Genomic DNA, 14,388 nt, shown 5'->3' on the forward strand with positions numbered 1-14,388 from the left:
CCGTGAATTCATTGTCCCAGGAAGGGGAAACTTTATTGACACATTCCTGGGGTCAGATACATCACATGATCACACTGACAGAACCACAGGCACATAGACACAGGCAACAGAGCATGCACAATGTCGGCACTAGTACAGTGTATATCCACCTTTCGCAGCAATGCAGGCTGCTATTCTCCCATGGAGACGATCGTAGAGATGCTGGATGTAGTCCTGTGGAACAGCTTGCCATGCCATTTCCACCTGGCGCCTCAGTTGGACCAGCGTTCGTGCTGGACGTGCAGACCGCGTGAGACGACGCTTCATCCAGTCCCAAACATGCTCAATAGGGGACAGATCCGGAGATCTTGCTGGCCAGGGTAGTTGACTTACACCTTCTAGAGCACGTTGGGTGGCACGGGATACATGCGGACGTGCATTGTCCTGTTGGAACAGCAAGTTCCCTTGCCGGTCTAGGAATGGTAGAACGATGGGTTCGATGACGGTTTGGATGTACCGTGCACTATTCAGTGTCCCCTCGACGATCACCAGTGGTGTACGGCCAGTGTAGGAGATCGCTCCCCACACCATGATGCCGGGTGTAGGCCCTGTGTGCCTCGGTTGTATGCAGTCCTGATTGTGGGGCTCACCTGCACGGCGCCAAACACGCATACGACCATCATTGGCACCAAGGCAGAAGCGACTCTCATCGCTGAAGACGACACGTCTCCATTCGTCCCTCCATTCACGCCTGTCGCGACACCACTGGAGGCGGGCTGCACGATGTTGGGGCGTGAGCGGAAGACGGCCTAACGGTGTGCGGGACCGGAGCCCAGCTTCATGGAGACGGTTGCGAATGGTCCTCGCCGATACCCCAGGAGCAACAGTGTCCCTAATTTGCTGGGAAGTGGCGGTGCGGTCCCCTACGGCACTGCATAGGATCCTACGGTCTTGGCGTGCATCCGTGCGTCGCTGCGGTCCGGTCCCAGGTCGACGGGCACGTGCACCTTCCGCCGACCACTGGCGACAACATCGATGTACTGTGGAGACCTCACGCCCCACGTGTTGAGCAATTCGGCGGTACGTCCACCCGGCCTCCCGCATGCCCACTATACGCCCTCGCTCAAAGTCCGTCAACTGCACATACGGTTCACGTCCACGCTGTCGCGGCATGCTACCAGTGGTAAGGACTGCGATGGAGCTCCGTATGCTACGGCAAACTGGCTGACACTGACGGCGGCGGTGCACAAATGCTGCGCAGCTAGCGCCATTCGACGGCCAACACCGCGGTTCCTGGTGTGTCCGCTGTGCCGTGCGTGTGATCATTGCTTGTACAGCCCTCTCGCGGTGTCCGGAGCAAGTATGGTGGGTCTGACACACCGGTGTCAATGTGTTCTTTTTTCCATTTCCAGGAGTGTATGTTTAACATGCAGTCTAACTTACAAGTCGTCCCCTCCCCCAAATTAACCAACTAATTTACCACAAGGAAATGATGGGAGGTGGCTGGACAGTATTCCTTGGCCTGGCAACGGGAAAGAGAAATTGATCGAAATAAAGTCACAAACACAAGATTTAATGGAAGCAAGAATTTCGTTAAACTACACTATACACTACATACCAACGGGACAATGGGAAGGCACCGATTAATCCAGAGTCAGAGTTAGTGGAATTATCGGTGTAGCATCAACGTAAGTGCTAAAAGGAATCCCTTAAACTTTGGTTACACGATAAATCAATCAAATTTGAAGGCCGTAAATTCAACTAAATACCTAGGAATTACAGTCACGAACATACTAAAATTGGAAGGAACACACAGAAAATGTTGTGGGGAAGGCTAACCAAACACTGCGTTTTATTGGTAGGAAACGTAGAAAATATAACGGATATACTAAGGAGACTTCTAAAAAAGGATGGACAAACGTAGTGTAGGCACACTGCTACAGGGTGTGGGATCCTTACCAGACAGGGCTGTGGAGTACATAGAGAAAGTTCAAAGAAGGGCAGCACATTTTGCGATACCACGAAATAGGAGAGGGAGAGAGAGAGAGAAAGAGAGAGAGAGAGAGAGAGCGTCACTGAAATGGCGCAGGATTAGTGGTGGACATAATTAAAACAAAGGCGTTTATGCTTGCAGTGGAATGTTGTTACGAAATTTCAATCACCAGCTTTCTCCTCCAAATGCTAAAATATTTTGTTGACGCCGACCTACTCACGAAGTGACGATCGTCATAATAAAGTAATGGAAATCAGATCTCGCACGGAGAGATATAAGTGTTCGTTTCTTCCGCGCTCTGTACGAGATTGGATTAACAGACAATTATTGTGAAGGTGGTATGATGAACCCTCTCCCAGGCACTTAAATGTGATTTGCGGAGAACCCATGTAGATGTATATGTAGATGTCTCTTCGCTAGACGACACGATACGAAAATTTCACATTCCGTCTTTCAAAGTAGGACAAGTCAGATTTGCGGAAGTGTTCAGCGTATCATAGCTTGTAAACAATATTTGTCAGTTCTGCCTCATACAATAGAGCTCAAAAACCTGTGTTTACGCTAGATAATTATACCGAGCATCTAATCTCGAATATTTGATTAGATAAGCAAGAGTAAAGTCCGAGGAACGAATATACCGCTAACAGAAGTATTCAGCAGTCAGCGGAAAGGTCTATGCGGAACTGATTTCTGTCCATCATGACCTCATTTAACAAGGTACTGTGCCGTAACAGCTAACTAAATTGTCGCTGTAAATTTTTGTGGCAATTATCTGAACTTACCTACGCGGTATAAGAATTTCCACGACTAAATCTTTAACTTTAGCGAAAACTACATTGTAGAGCTAAATCGTATGCCACATCATTCGTGCACGATTCTGGTTCGAGTCCTGAACCTGCACAAAATTGTAATCTGTCAGTCAAACTCTTGTCGTCTTGATAATAGACTTCCTTCAGTACAACGGCCTTAAAATGGAATTTTGTTGCAAGCTGTCTGTTCTTTCGAGATTATGTTTCCCTACTACTAACTTATTGACTCTCACTCGAATGTTATGAAATAGTACGCGAGTTTTGTATCATAGCACCTGCTGTCAGTTACATGCTTGCTAATAAGTACCAACTTGTAATCGCGGAAGTATATGATGTAGTTAAATCAACAGAAAACTTAGGTTGCTCTAGATCAGAAGATACTGGCATGTATGGCTTCTCAAATTATATAATTAAAAATATAATGGACTTAATATCATTCGCTTCTTGCACATTCATAATATGTCTGGTGGTGATGTTTTCTCAGAATGTCTATGAAAAACAGTTGTCATTCCATTGCACAAAAGGGTGATAAATCTTGCACCGGTAATTATCATCCAATTTCTCTAGTACCGTACCTATTTTGCCAAAATAATTGAATATTGTATACAAAAGCAAATTTGTATTCATTTGTCCAAAAACAATATACTGACTAAGTAAGTTTCAGTATGGTTTTAGGATCCAGATATAAATGCTTAAATCTGCTGAAAATTTTATTGCATTAAAATTATGTGCTGAAGCCAGACTAGTGGACTTTAGCAAGTTACAATGATCAAAAATCACAATTTGCTGGAAGATACTGGAGGTGTTCCCCAAAAATCATAGAGGTATTCCCCAAGGATCAGTGCTTATAAATGAACTGCCTGAGCGTTATGGACAAAAAAATTGAACGAGCAAAGTATAGATTACCTCAGGTTATCTGCAATGTAGTTTGAAGCCAGTGAATTAACTATTAACTAGTAACTATAAAAAGCCTCTAAATATTTGTTTCAGCTTGTACAGTGTTCATGTTGAGACCCCTTCCATCGAATTCCTTGTTATATACCTAGATACAAAATTAACTTGGGAGAGTCACACAGATTATATGTCTCTGAAGCTTTCACGAGTTATCTATTTTTGTTGACAGTCTGAACAAATGCAGTATTTATTTACCGATAAAAAGTACACACACCCGTTTCCGAAAAACTGCCGATTAACTCCTATTATGCCTTCTTGCATTGCCATCTAAGATATGGCCTTCTTCTATGGGATAATTCTCCACAGGCCATGAAAATTTTTATTCGTCAGATGCGAGCCATTAGAAGCATCTCTGGAATTACCGAAAGTAAGATATCATGCAGGCCTTATTTCAAAGAATTACTGATAATGATAATCCCACCTCTTTGTATATACAATTGCCCTTCATACATAAAAGAAAACTTTAACAGTTACAACTTTCGACAGTCTATTCATAAACGTACACTGAGATGACAAAAGTCATGGGATACCTCCTAATATCATGTCAGACCTCCTTTAGCCTGATGTAGTGCAGCAACTTGATGTGGCATGCACTCAACAAGTCACTGGAAGCCCCTGCATAAATATTGAGCCATGCTAGCTCTATAGCCATCTATAGTTGTGAAAATGTTGCCAGTGCAAGATTTTGTGCACGAACTGATGTCTAAATTATGTGCCACAAATGTTCAATGTGATTCATGTCAGGCAATTTGGGAGCCCTATCATTCACTTAAACTGGCCATAATGCTCGTGAAACCAATCACGAACAGTTGTGGCCTGGTGACGGGTGCAATGTCATCCACAGAAATTCTATCATTGTTTGGGAATGTGAAGTCCCTGATTGGTTGCAAATGTTCTCCAAGTAGATGAGCATAACAATTTCCAGTCAATGATTGGTTTAGTTAGACCAGAGAACACAGTCCATTCTATGCAAACTCAGCCCACATGATTACGGAGCCCCACCTGTTTGCACAGTGCATTGTTGCATTGTTGACAACTCAGTTCAATGGTTTTGTGGGGTCTGCACCACACCTGAACCATACTGTCAGCTCTTACCAATTGAAATTAGGACTCATCTGACAAGGGCATTGTTTACGTCACCTAGGATCCAACGGATCTGGTCACATGCTCGTGAGAGGCGCTGCAGGTGATGTGCTGTTAGCAAATGCAGTTACGTCAGTCATCTGCTGCTGTAGCCCAGGGAAACTTGTAAAGCCTGCTGGCCTCATTGCTAGTCCAAAATTATCCTCTAAGGTCCAGCAGGTAAAACTCAGCCTCAAAATCATACACTAGGATTTTGGTAGTCTTAGAAATAAGCATAATGATCTAGATGTAATTTCATGGATTGACAAACCCGATATATTAGTTGTAACTGAACATTGACTAATGCTAATCAGAGCTTCATTGTACCAACCACTATGTATGAAATTCTGCACAACCTTTAGTAGAAAAGACAAGACTGAGGGAGGTGTAGCAATTTTCACTGTAAATGCAAGTAATTTTAATGTTATTGATGTGAGTGCCTTCTGCTTGGAAGGAGTCTCAGAATTTGCTGCAATAAACCTAAAATGGGGTAGAGATAACAGTTATCGGTGTTTACAGGCCACCTGCAGCAAATACAGATACCTTTTTTGTAAATCTTTCTGACTTGCTTGTTTATATAGATACAACATTCCCTGAGCCAAATGGTCATGTAAATATCATAGTTACAGGGGATATAAATATAGATTTACTAACAAATGACGTCAGCAAAAAAAGTTACATCGCCTGTGTGATGAATTTAACCTGACCCCACTCATTTGGGAACCCACTAGAGAAATTGGCAATAGTAAAACATGTCTTGACAACATAATAACAAACATGACCCACCTATCCCACAGTGCATCAGTTTTAAAACTAGCCGTCCCAGATCACCATGCAGTACAGCTTAAATTGGAGCTTCATGAGGCCCCCACTGTCACCACAGAGCAACAGTTTAGTCTATTTATGTTGTCAGTATACATTATTCTTTTAGTTACAAACTGCGTGCTAGCACAAATAAAATGATTTGAAAATAATAGCTTTTTATATGATAGCTTTGCTGCTGACTTCTATTACTGCTTTAATACCACATGCCCAGTTGTAATCACAAAAAAGAAAGAAACAAAAAATATAAACAAAAATATTTGGGTGAACAGTAATGTCACTGAAGTGAAGGAAAAATTAAAACTACTCCACAGTGCAATACTGAATAATAGAGAGATTCCTGTGCTAAAGGACGCCTTCAAAATATATCAAAAACAATATAAGGACTTACTCACACAGACCAGGAGCAACTATGTTGCAAATAAGCTTCAAAACTCACACAACGTAACTGCTGGCATCTGGGCAGTCATGAACAGTTTTAGAACCTGCAATGACAAATCCTGTATGGACTTTACTATTAACCACAATGGCATGCTCATAAAAGACCAACTGGAAATTGTAAATATTTTTAATGAATATTTTTCTTCTGAAGGGGAAGCCATAAATGACAAACATAAAAACATGCACTACAGTTTTAAAGGTAATACATGTGACCATAGTACATATCTAGCCCCCACAAACTGTGCAGAAATAATGAGCATCATTAGCTCTCTAAAACCCTCTAATTCATCTGGGTGTGATGGCTTAAATATTAATGTTTTAAAAGCTTGTAGCCAAAATGTCTCTACCTCTGTCTGTAGCAGTCAACAATATAATAGAATCAGGCACCTTTCCAGACAGACTAAAAAATAGCACAGGTAACACCCATTTTTAAGAAAGGTGACAACAACAAAATAGAAAACTACAGACCAGTCTCAATCCTTCCTGTCTTTTCCAAAATAGTTGAGAAAGATAGTTATATACAACAGGATTATAAACTTTCTTAACAAACACAACCTGATGTTCGAAACTCAAAATGGATTCCTAAACGGTAAATAAACTAGCACTGCAGCTGCTCAACTAATTGAAGAGGTGTTAGGGGGTATCAAAAGCAAGGAACATGTCGCAGGTGTATACCTAGACCTGGAAAAAGCCATTGATTGTGTGAATGTTGACATCCTATTAGACAAGCTATGGAACATGGGCATTAGAGGTGCTGCTTATGACCTAATAAAGTGTTATATGAGCAATAGAAAACAGTTTGTTCTACTTAAAATGGAAACTGGTGCCTACAAATCAGAAATTACTTGCATAAAGTATGGCGTGCCCCAGGGCTCGATGTTGGGCCCCCTTCTGTTCTTGATCTATGTAAATGATATTAAATACTGTACTATATTTTCCAAAATTGTTCTGTATGCCAATGACATGTCCATTGTGTGTAAAAAGGAATCATGTAATGAACTAGAGGCCGAGTGTAATAATGTGACAAAGAAATTGTTCAGTTTTTTAATGAAAGCCACTTAAATGTAAGCACGAGTAAAACATGTTTCATGGAGTTTAACAAAAGTAGTTTGACTAATGAAATTAAATAATACATTGGCAACAAATTGGTAAAGAAAGAGTCTAGTGTAAAATTCCTTGGCTTAACAATCCAAAGCAACCTGAAATGGGACACATATTGACTCCCTAGCAACTAAGTTGTCAAAAAATATGTGTGCAATCAGTACTATTAGCAAGTTCTGTAGAGACATTGTAGTCCTAAAGACTACATACCATGCTCTTTTCTCCTCTCACGTGAACTATGGTATTGAAATTTGGGGGGCAACAACCAAAGCTCAAAGATTATCTAGATAAGCTACTCATTCTTCAAAAAAGGGGTGTGAGAATAATCTGTGGAGCAAAATATAGGGAATCTTGTCACAACTTGTTTCCAAAAACAGAGGTGTTAACTGCTATAAACACATACATTCTAAAAGCCATATTGCTTGTGAAAAGACTGCACCCAAACACTTATTCAGATTTCAACCAGTACAATACTAGAAATAAAGAAAGATTTTACATTGGAAGCCACAGAACAGCACTTTACGAAAAGGGGCCTCAGTACACAGGTATAAAATTACCTAATGCACTGCCTAGTGCAGTCATGGCTCTTCCTACAATTAAACTGAAACATCAGCTTAAGAAATTTTTAGTAAAACACCCTTTTCTGCACATTAGAAGAGTACCATACTTATATGAAGAACAACAAATGCTTTGCGAAATTATGTGAATAGAAATCAGTAAACATCTAATTGTAATTTTGTTGTAAATTAATGACATATTCAGAAGAATGTGTCTTGTGTATTGTACAAATAACTTTAATCATTACTGTTTCTTTGTACATGTGTAGTGTATCATTCAATGTTGAATAAAGCTATTATTATTATTATTATTATTATTAATGCTAAATTTCATTGCACTGTCCTAACGGATATTTTCATCAAACGCCCCACATTGATTTCTGTAGTTATTTCATGCAGTGATGCTTTTCTGTTAGCACTGGCAACTCTATGCAAACACTCTTGACTTTTAAGTGAAGGCTGTTGGCAACTGTGTTGTCCATGGTGAGAGGTAATGCCTGAAATTTGGTATTGTCAGCACAATCTCGACTCTGTGGAATTCAAAATATTGAATTCCCTAATGATTTCTGAAATGGACTGTCCCGTGCATCTAGCTTCAACTACAATTCCATGTTCAAAGTCTGTTAATTTCCATTATGTGGCCATAAGCACATCAGAAACCTTTTCACATAAATTACCTGAGTATACAAATTACAGTTCCATCATTCCATCAATGCACTGCCCTTTTATACCTTGTGTATGCGATATTACCACCATCTGTATATGTGCATATTACTGTCCCATGACTTTAATGTTCAACAAGTATTACATTGAGGTACCAAAGATAGACATACCTACAGCCCAACTTTAAAAAGAATTCAGTGCATTAGTTGTGCAGGAACATGCCACCTCTCTCAATAGCTACAAAAATAAGACCCAAAAAAGGCTGAAAAAGGAAGTGTTTTACACAACTTAAGGATATGAAAACTACTGAAACGCTGACCTGATTTACCAAATAAATGATAATGCTCCTTATTTGTACATTCTTTCTATGCATTTTTGTTTCTTCTGGTAATTTGTCTTATGTATATAATGACTATGCAAGCAACTGAATAATGTTCAGATCATATTTTACTATTAATCACATTTAGAAATTTTTTGGTGTGCACTGTATTCTTTTATTGTGTTTCTTGGTAAGTAACTTAATAGTTAGATATGGAACTAAACATTGTTAACCACATGGTAAATTCTTTGTGAATCGTGTATGTTGTTTTGTAATGTACAATCTTTCTTTATTATAGGCTACTTATATTTATGTTCTCTATGGTACTACACATTACTAGTTTCCTGATGTGTCAGTCACACTTTATAAAATCTTTTGTACATCTGGCATACTCATGATTATGACTGTATGTAAGTGCTTCAAGAGAGAGGAATTAATACATAAATAAATAGATCTTCATTAAGAATTTCTATTAATATATTGTATCTGTTTAGTCTGATCAACTTATGTTACTCTGTTTACATTTACATCCCACAGATTAGTATTAAGAGCATTTCAGGGCATACTTTCTACTGTAGAGTAGCTTACAAATGAAGGGGTCAGAGAGAGATAGTCATAAGCCACATTCAACTAGTTTTGAGATACAGTGACTTTAAAGTTTCACGGAAGTATAAAAATGTTGAAGAAAAAATAGACACTTTCTTTTTGCTTTTAATTATACTTTAATACATTGTAAACCTTGTTTAAAATACATTATCTTCTTTCTGTTATGTAATATTAATTTGAGAGTCATTTTAATTATGATGTCGAAAATGGCTTATGACTGTGTCTCCCTGAAAATAATTTAGAACACAAAATATGTTTTTAAGGTTTTGTTTTGAAAATTATGTAATAACTAATAAATTTTAACAATTTTTGCACTTTCACATACACACATACATAACAGGTAAGTCAATCTAATGCTTCATTTTACACCGTGAATGCGAAATCAAGGAAGTTCTTCTACGTCATCATCGTTCTCATTATTTCCAGCACATGACCGAAAAAGGCTTTGATATGCTTCAGGTATGTATGCCATGTCATCAATCATTTTCTGATTAATTTGAAGTGGTTTTCTATATTTTATTGGCAGCTGAAATAGATCTGCTTCAGCAGATCTTCCTTTCCTGTTGCTACATAGATCCACTGATGTAGGTTCCTATATTTGAGTAGCAGTGCTTCACACTTATTGTGAAGGGGACTTAAATTGAGTTACTTCTCTAAAACGAATGGAATCTCCAGATCTATTTAGAGTGGGTATCGAGATTAATGACTTCAGATCTCCCAAGCTTCTGAAGTCTTGTCTGTGCACTTTCATTTGATGAAATTTTTTGGACTAGCAGATTTGACTACTTCTGCCCATTCATCTGGCGTGTATACTACTGGACGTCTGTTTCTCGCATAAATTTCAATGCGACCAAAATCACGATTGCAGGGAAGTCTAGTGTGACCTACCCAGAGAAACAATTCTGCACAGATTCAAATCTTTTGGTGGCAACGAGAATACTTTCCAGAGCAATAAGACACCAATTCTTTGCCTGGCCCTTAAACTTATCTGTGATTATGTGGCGATTTTTGGCTCATGTGTTAGTTATCTCTAAGTATTTGAATAAACAGCTCCCAACTTACTCTGAACCCTTTCTCCATCCTTCTCACTCCACAGAAACATGTATCCCTTATTTGACCCACAATATTTTTCTCTTTTAGAATTCTGGGCTAACTGTTAGTTTTGGCATGAGAAATGTTTGTTGCATGTCCATTGCTATTACTTGGTGCTCTTTCACAGTCTCTTTAGTCAGGGAAGTCAAAGACATGATCATATTCTGCCCACTATCAGCCTTTCTTAGATGCAACTCATGTTGTGTTTTCCTTTGTGTAATTTCTTCTGCACATAGTTCTGGGTTACTCGTTGCTGTTAGAAAGGCATCACATGTTGAACAGGTGTCGCTCTTCGACAGTTTGAATACTGCAAGGAAAAGCGTGTCCCCACTGTATCACAAAGCAAATTCAGGGCAATTTTTGCGTCCAAATTTAACATAGACTTCAGAGTATTTGTCCTGAAATAAGAATGCAGTTGTGAGATCACATGCAAAATATACTTCGGTGGAGTTCTACTGCTTGCTATAGTGACTTATAGTTTGGTATAGCACTGAGGAAGTCTCTGACACCTTGCACAGCTTTGTCTTGAAATTTATGTGGATGATTGCCACATTTGCCTGAAAGAAAAGACCACACGAGTTGATACATTACTTCATGTTATTATTATACTTAAACATTATTTTATTTGGTTGAAATGGATACCTTATAGTAAAATGTAATATACAAACCTCGTCCATCTTCTTTTGGAACTGTGAGACCCAGCTTCAGTTGCTGTTGCAAATTCCTCACTCTTCGTATGTGGTTCTGTAAGACATGTACCCTGAGGAAAGCTTGCTTGCAAATCATGACTTCTATTCCATTTACTTTCACATTGTATGAAAATGTCAGAGCTCTAGATGAAAGTTGCTTTGTAGTCTTTTTGGTTAGCTGTGAAAGAAAGAAATGTGAAGCAGAACAAGGTAAAGTAAATTTGTTACTATTGGTCCATTCATGTTTGAAAGCAGTGAAACAAATCTTCGCTTTTTTGGTACCATTTCCATACAACACATTAGGTAAGTATTCTGAGCATTAACGTTTCCTATGTCCTAAAATGATTGAAAAATATTTTCTTCTTGTCTGAGTAGTTTCGTATAGCACTTGCTTGAATAACTACCGGGACTTCCCAAAGATGCTGCCTGAACAGTCTTGTTGGTTTTAGAAGACATGTACTGCTGATCCATGTTACCTTGACGTTTGGCCTTAATTTTTTTCCACTGCTCAATATTGCGCTTTCTTTTCCTTGAAGAGCTTGGTTTCTGGGGTGATATTTCATTTGCACTACTTATTTCAAGCTCCTAATATGAATAGAAAAATAGTTACAGAACTTCTGTGACACGTAGTCACAAGCCACACAAATCATTATATGCTGCTGAAATGGCATTGATAATAAAAATATTCTTACAAGTTTGTAGCCATGAAAACTATATTTTACTGTAATTAGTAGTCATTAAAATTAGGCTCTATAGGTTTCTCGTTAACACAAAAAACGATGATCAACTGTGAGAGCAATGTTACGAGAAACAAAGTCACAAGCCACTGAACAATGATCACCAGTAAAAAATGTTTTCGTATACTTACCAAAACATCTACTGAGCTAGTACTGTTGCTTGATGGACACCAAGACTCATCACCGTCACTGTCCGAAGGATCAGGATCCTCATTTACACTGCTGTCACTGCCGTATACGCCTAGAATGTGCAATGCACCTTCAGATGTATGTTAGCATTTAGCCATTTTGATGTGACTTGTGACTATGTATCTTCTGAAGAAGACATCAGGTGGCAGAGTATAGAACGACACTATGTCATCACCTGTGACCTGTTGGAGAAAGACTGACATTCTTAACGATGCCCTCCTCATCTTGGATTGAAGTAGTTCTGAGTGAATATCTTAATTTTGACAAAAGTGTGTCTTATGACTATATCTCTCCGACCCCTTCAAATATGTATTCCCAGTCTGCTCATGTATGGTGTGCAGGAAGGATTGCTTACATGAACATCTGTGATAGAGCCTGTTTTAATTTTATTTTCATGGTCATATGGGAGAGGTATGTTAAGGGTTTGAGAATATTTGGAGTAGTCTGGAAATTTTTCTGAATTGGTCTTTTCTGATCTTCTAGACATATTTTCTGAATGTATGCTGGCACAGATTATTAAGCATTCATTATGCACTCCCATGCAGAAAACAGTAATTATTCAAGCTATCTTCATTTTATTTTTGATTTCCTCCTCTTAGCCAATCATACAAATCTCACTTTTGAGTGATATTCCTGTATAGGCTGTACGATCAGTTTAGAAACAAAACCTTTCATACACAAATGGTAGTGTTCAAGTGCTGGTATTCTACCTTTTCAATGCAACCTGCCTGTAGTTTTTCTTTGCCCATGGCAGGTCCTATCTAATTCTCTTACATCACATACTTCCTCATCTGGGTATTGATATGGTATGAGTGACTTGTTAATCATTTAATCAGATATTGCTGTAGCAGTGAATTGAAAATGATATATCTACAAAACATTAACTTTGCATCATTAGATGCAGTTCAGAAACTGACATGCATTAGACCTGCAATCAACAAAAAGCAGGCTTCAATGCACCAAATCATTTTACAAAAATTTCAGGGTTGTTTTATTGAAAGGAAATACCTGGTCTCTTTCTCTCATCTTTGTTCAGCTTGATTTTGCACCCCTTGTATAATGAACTCATTATCTATAATCTCTTAAACCATAATGTTTGCCTTTTTAAATTGGCCTAGGTTTTCAGATTGGAAGAGCCTGTAATAGTTCTTAATAATAATAATAATAATAATAATAATAATAATAATAATCCTCGGACAAGCGCCGTCATGGTCGGGGACGACGCTTGAACCCTATGCCCGCCCACAATGGTAACAACACTGCTAGCCAACTGGAAAATGATTTAAATCCAAATAGAGGTGTTTTGCAGGATATGCTTCCTGCAACCACCCTAGAAGGAAAACAAAGACAGAGGATGAGATGGTCAGATGAAGTTAATCGACACCTCATGTTCTGTTATTACCAAGCAACAAACCTAGAAACCAACACAACTGGATACAGATCACAAGTATACACAACATTTATTACCAGATACCCAGAATTAAAATTTTTAACAGAACAACGACTAGCTGATCAGATCCGTGGAATAATCAAAAATAACAGGATATCCCAGTCAGAATTACAAAACATCAAACAACAAGTACAACAAATACTGGAACAAAAAATGTGCAATCAGAAGAAGAAGAAAATACAGTAATGGACTCAAACATCCCAGAGCAAACAAACAAAGAACAACACACATCAATTAAACAATCAGAGGAAAATGAAATCTTAAGACAGCCACCAGAACAAGCACAAATAGAACACTAAGTAACACACATGATAGATATAGAAGAAAAATTTCAGCTGACATATATAGAATACAAAGACACAAATACAGACATTAGACCATTCTTGCATAGACCGCCAAATAACCCTCAAGTCAAAACAACAATCAAAACTATCAACACAATCATACATAACAAAATAAATGAAAACACAACTATGGAAGAGTTACAACTACTGGTTTATATAGGAGCACTCACTACACTAAATATACACACTAGGCAGAGATCAGAACCAACCAACACACAGAAGAAACCCACAAAACCAGCATGGCAACACAGGCTACAGATCAGAATAGAAAAACTGAGAAAAGACACCGGACAGCTAACACAATTTATAAGAAATGAAATGTCAGAAAATAAACGAAAAAGGTTAGGTAAAATCTCATAACAAGAAGCGATAGAGCAATTAGATCAAAAGAAGCAGAAATTACAAGCATTGGCCAAATGACTTAGAAGATACAAAAAAAGTGAAAACAGAAGGAAACTAAACCAAACATTCAACATAAACCAAAAGAAATTTTACCAGACAATAGATAACACACACATTAA

The 14,388-nt window shown here is 38.5% G+C and overlaps 1 protein-coding gene across 1 annotated transcript in view; it reads left to right on the top strand.

Annotated features, from left to right (window-relative positions):
- Nucleotides 1-2,426: 2,426 nt before the first annotated feature.
- The window catches only part of LOC124721662 (probable medium-chain specific acyl-CoA dehydrogenase, mitochondrial), a 181,092-nt gene continuing 169,130 nt past the window's right edge, over nucleotides 2,427-14,388 (top strand). Inside the window, exon 1 of the mRNA XM_047246732.1 lies at nucleotides 2,427-2,689. Within this exon, the coding sequence (XP_047102688.1) occupies nucleotides 2,672-2,689 (18 nt within the window). The 5' untranslated portion in view covers nucleotides 2,427-2,671. The remainder of the gene's footprint in view (nucleotides 2,690-14,388) is intronic.

This window comes from Schistocerca piceifrons, chromosome X (genome assembly GCF_021461385.2).
Source record: "Schistocerca piceifrons isolate TAMUIC-IGC-003096 chromosome X, iqSchPice1.1, whole genome shotgun sequence".
NCBI lineage: Eukaryota > Metazoa > Arthropoda > Insecta > Orthoptera > Acrididae > Schistocerca > Schistocerca piceifrons.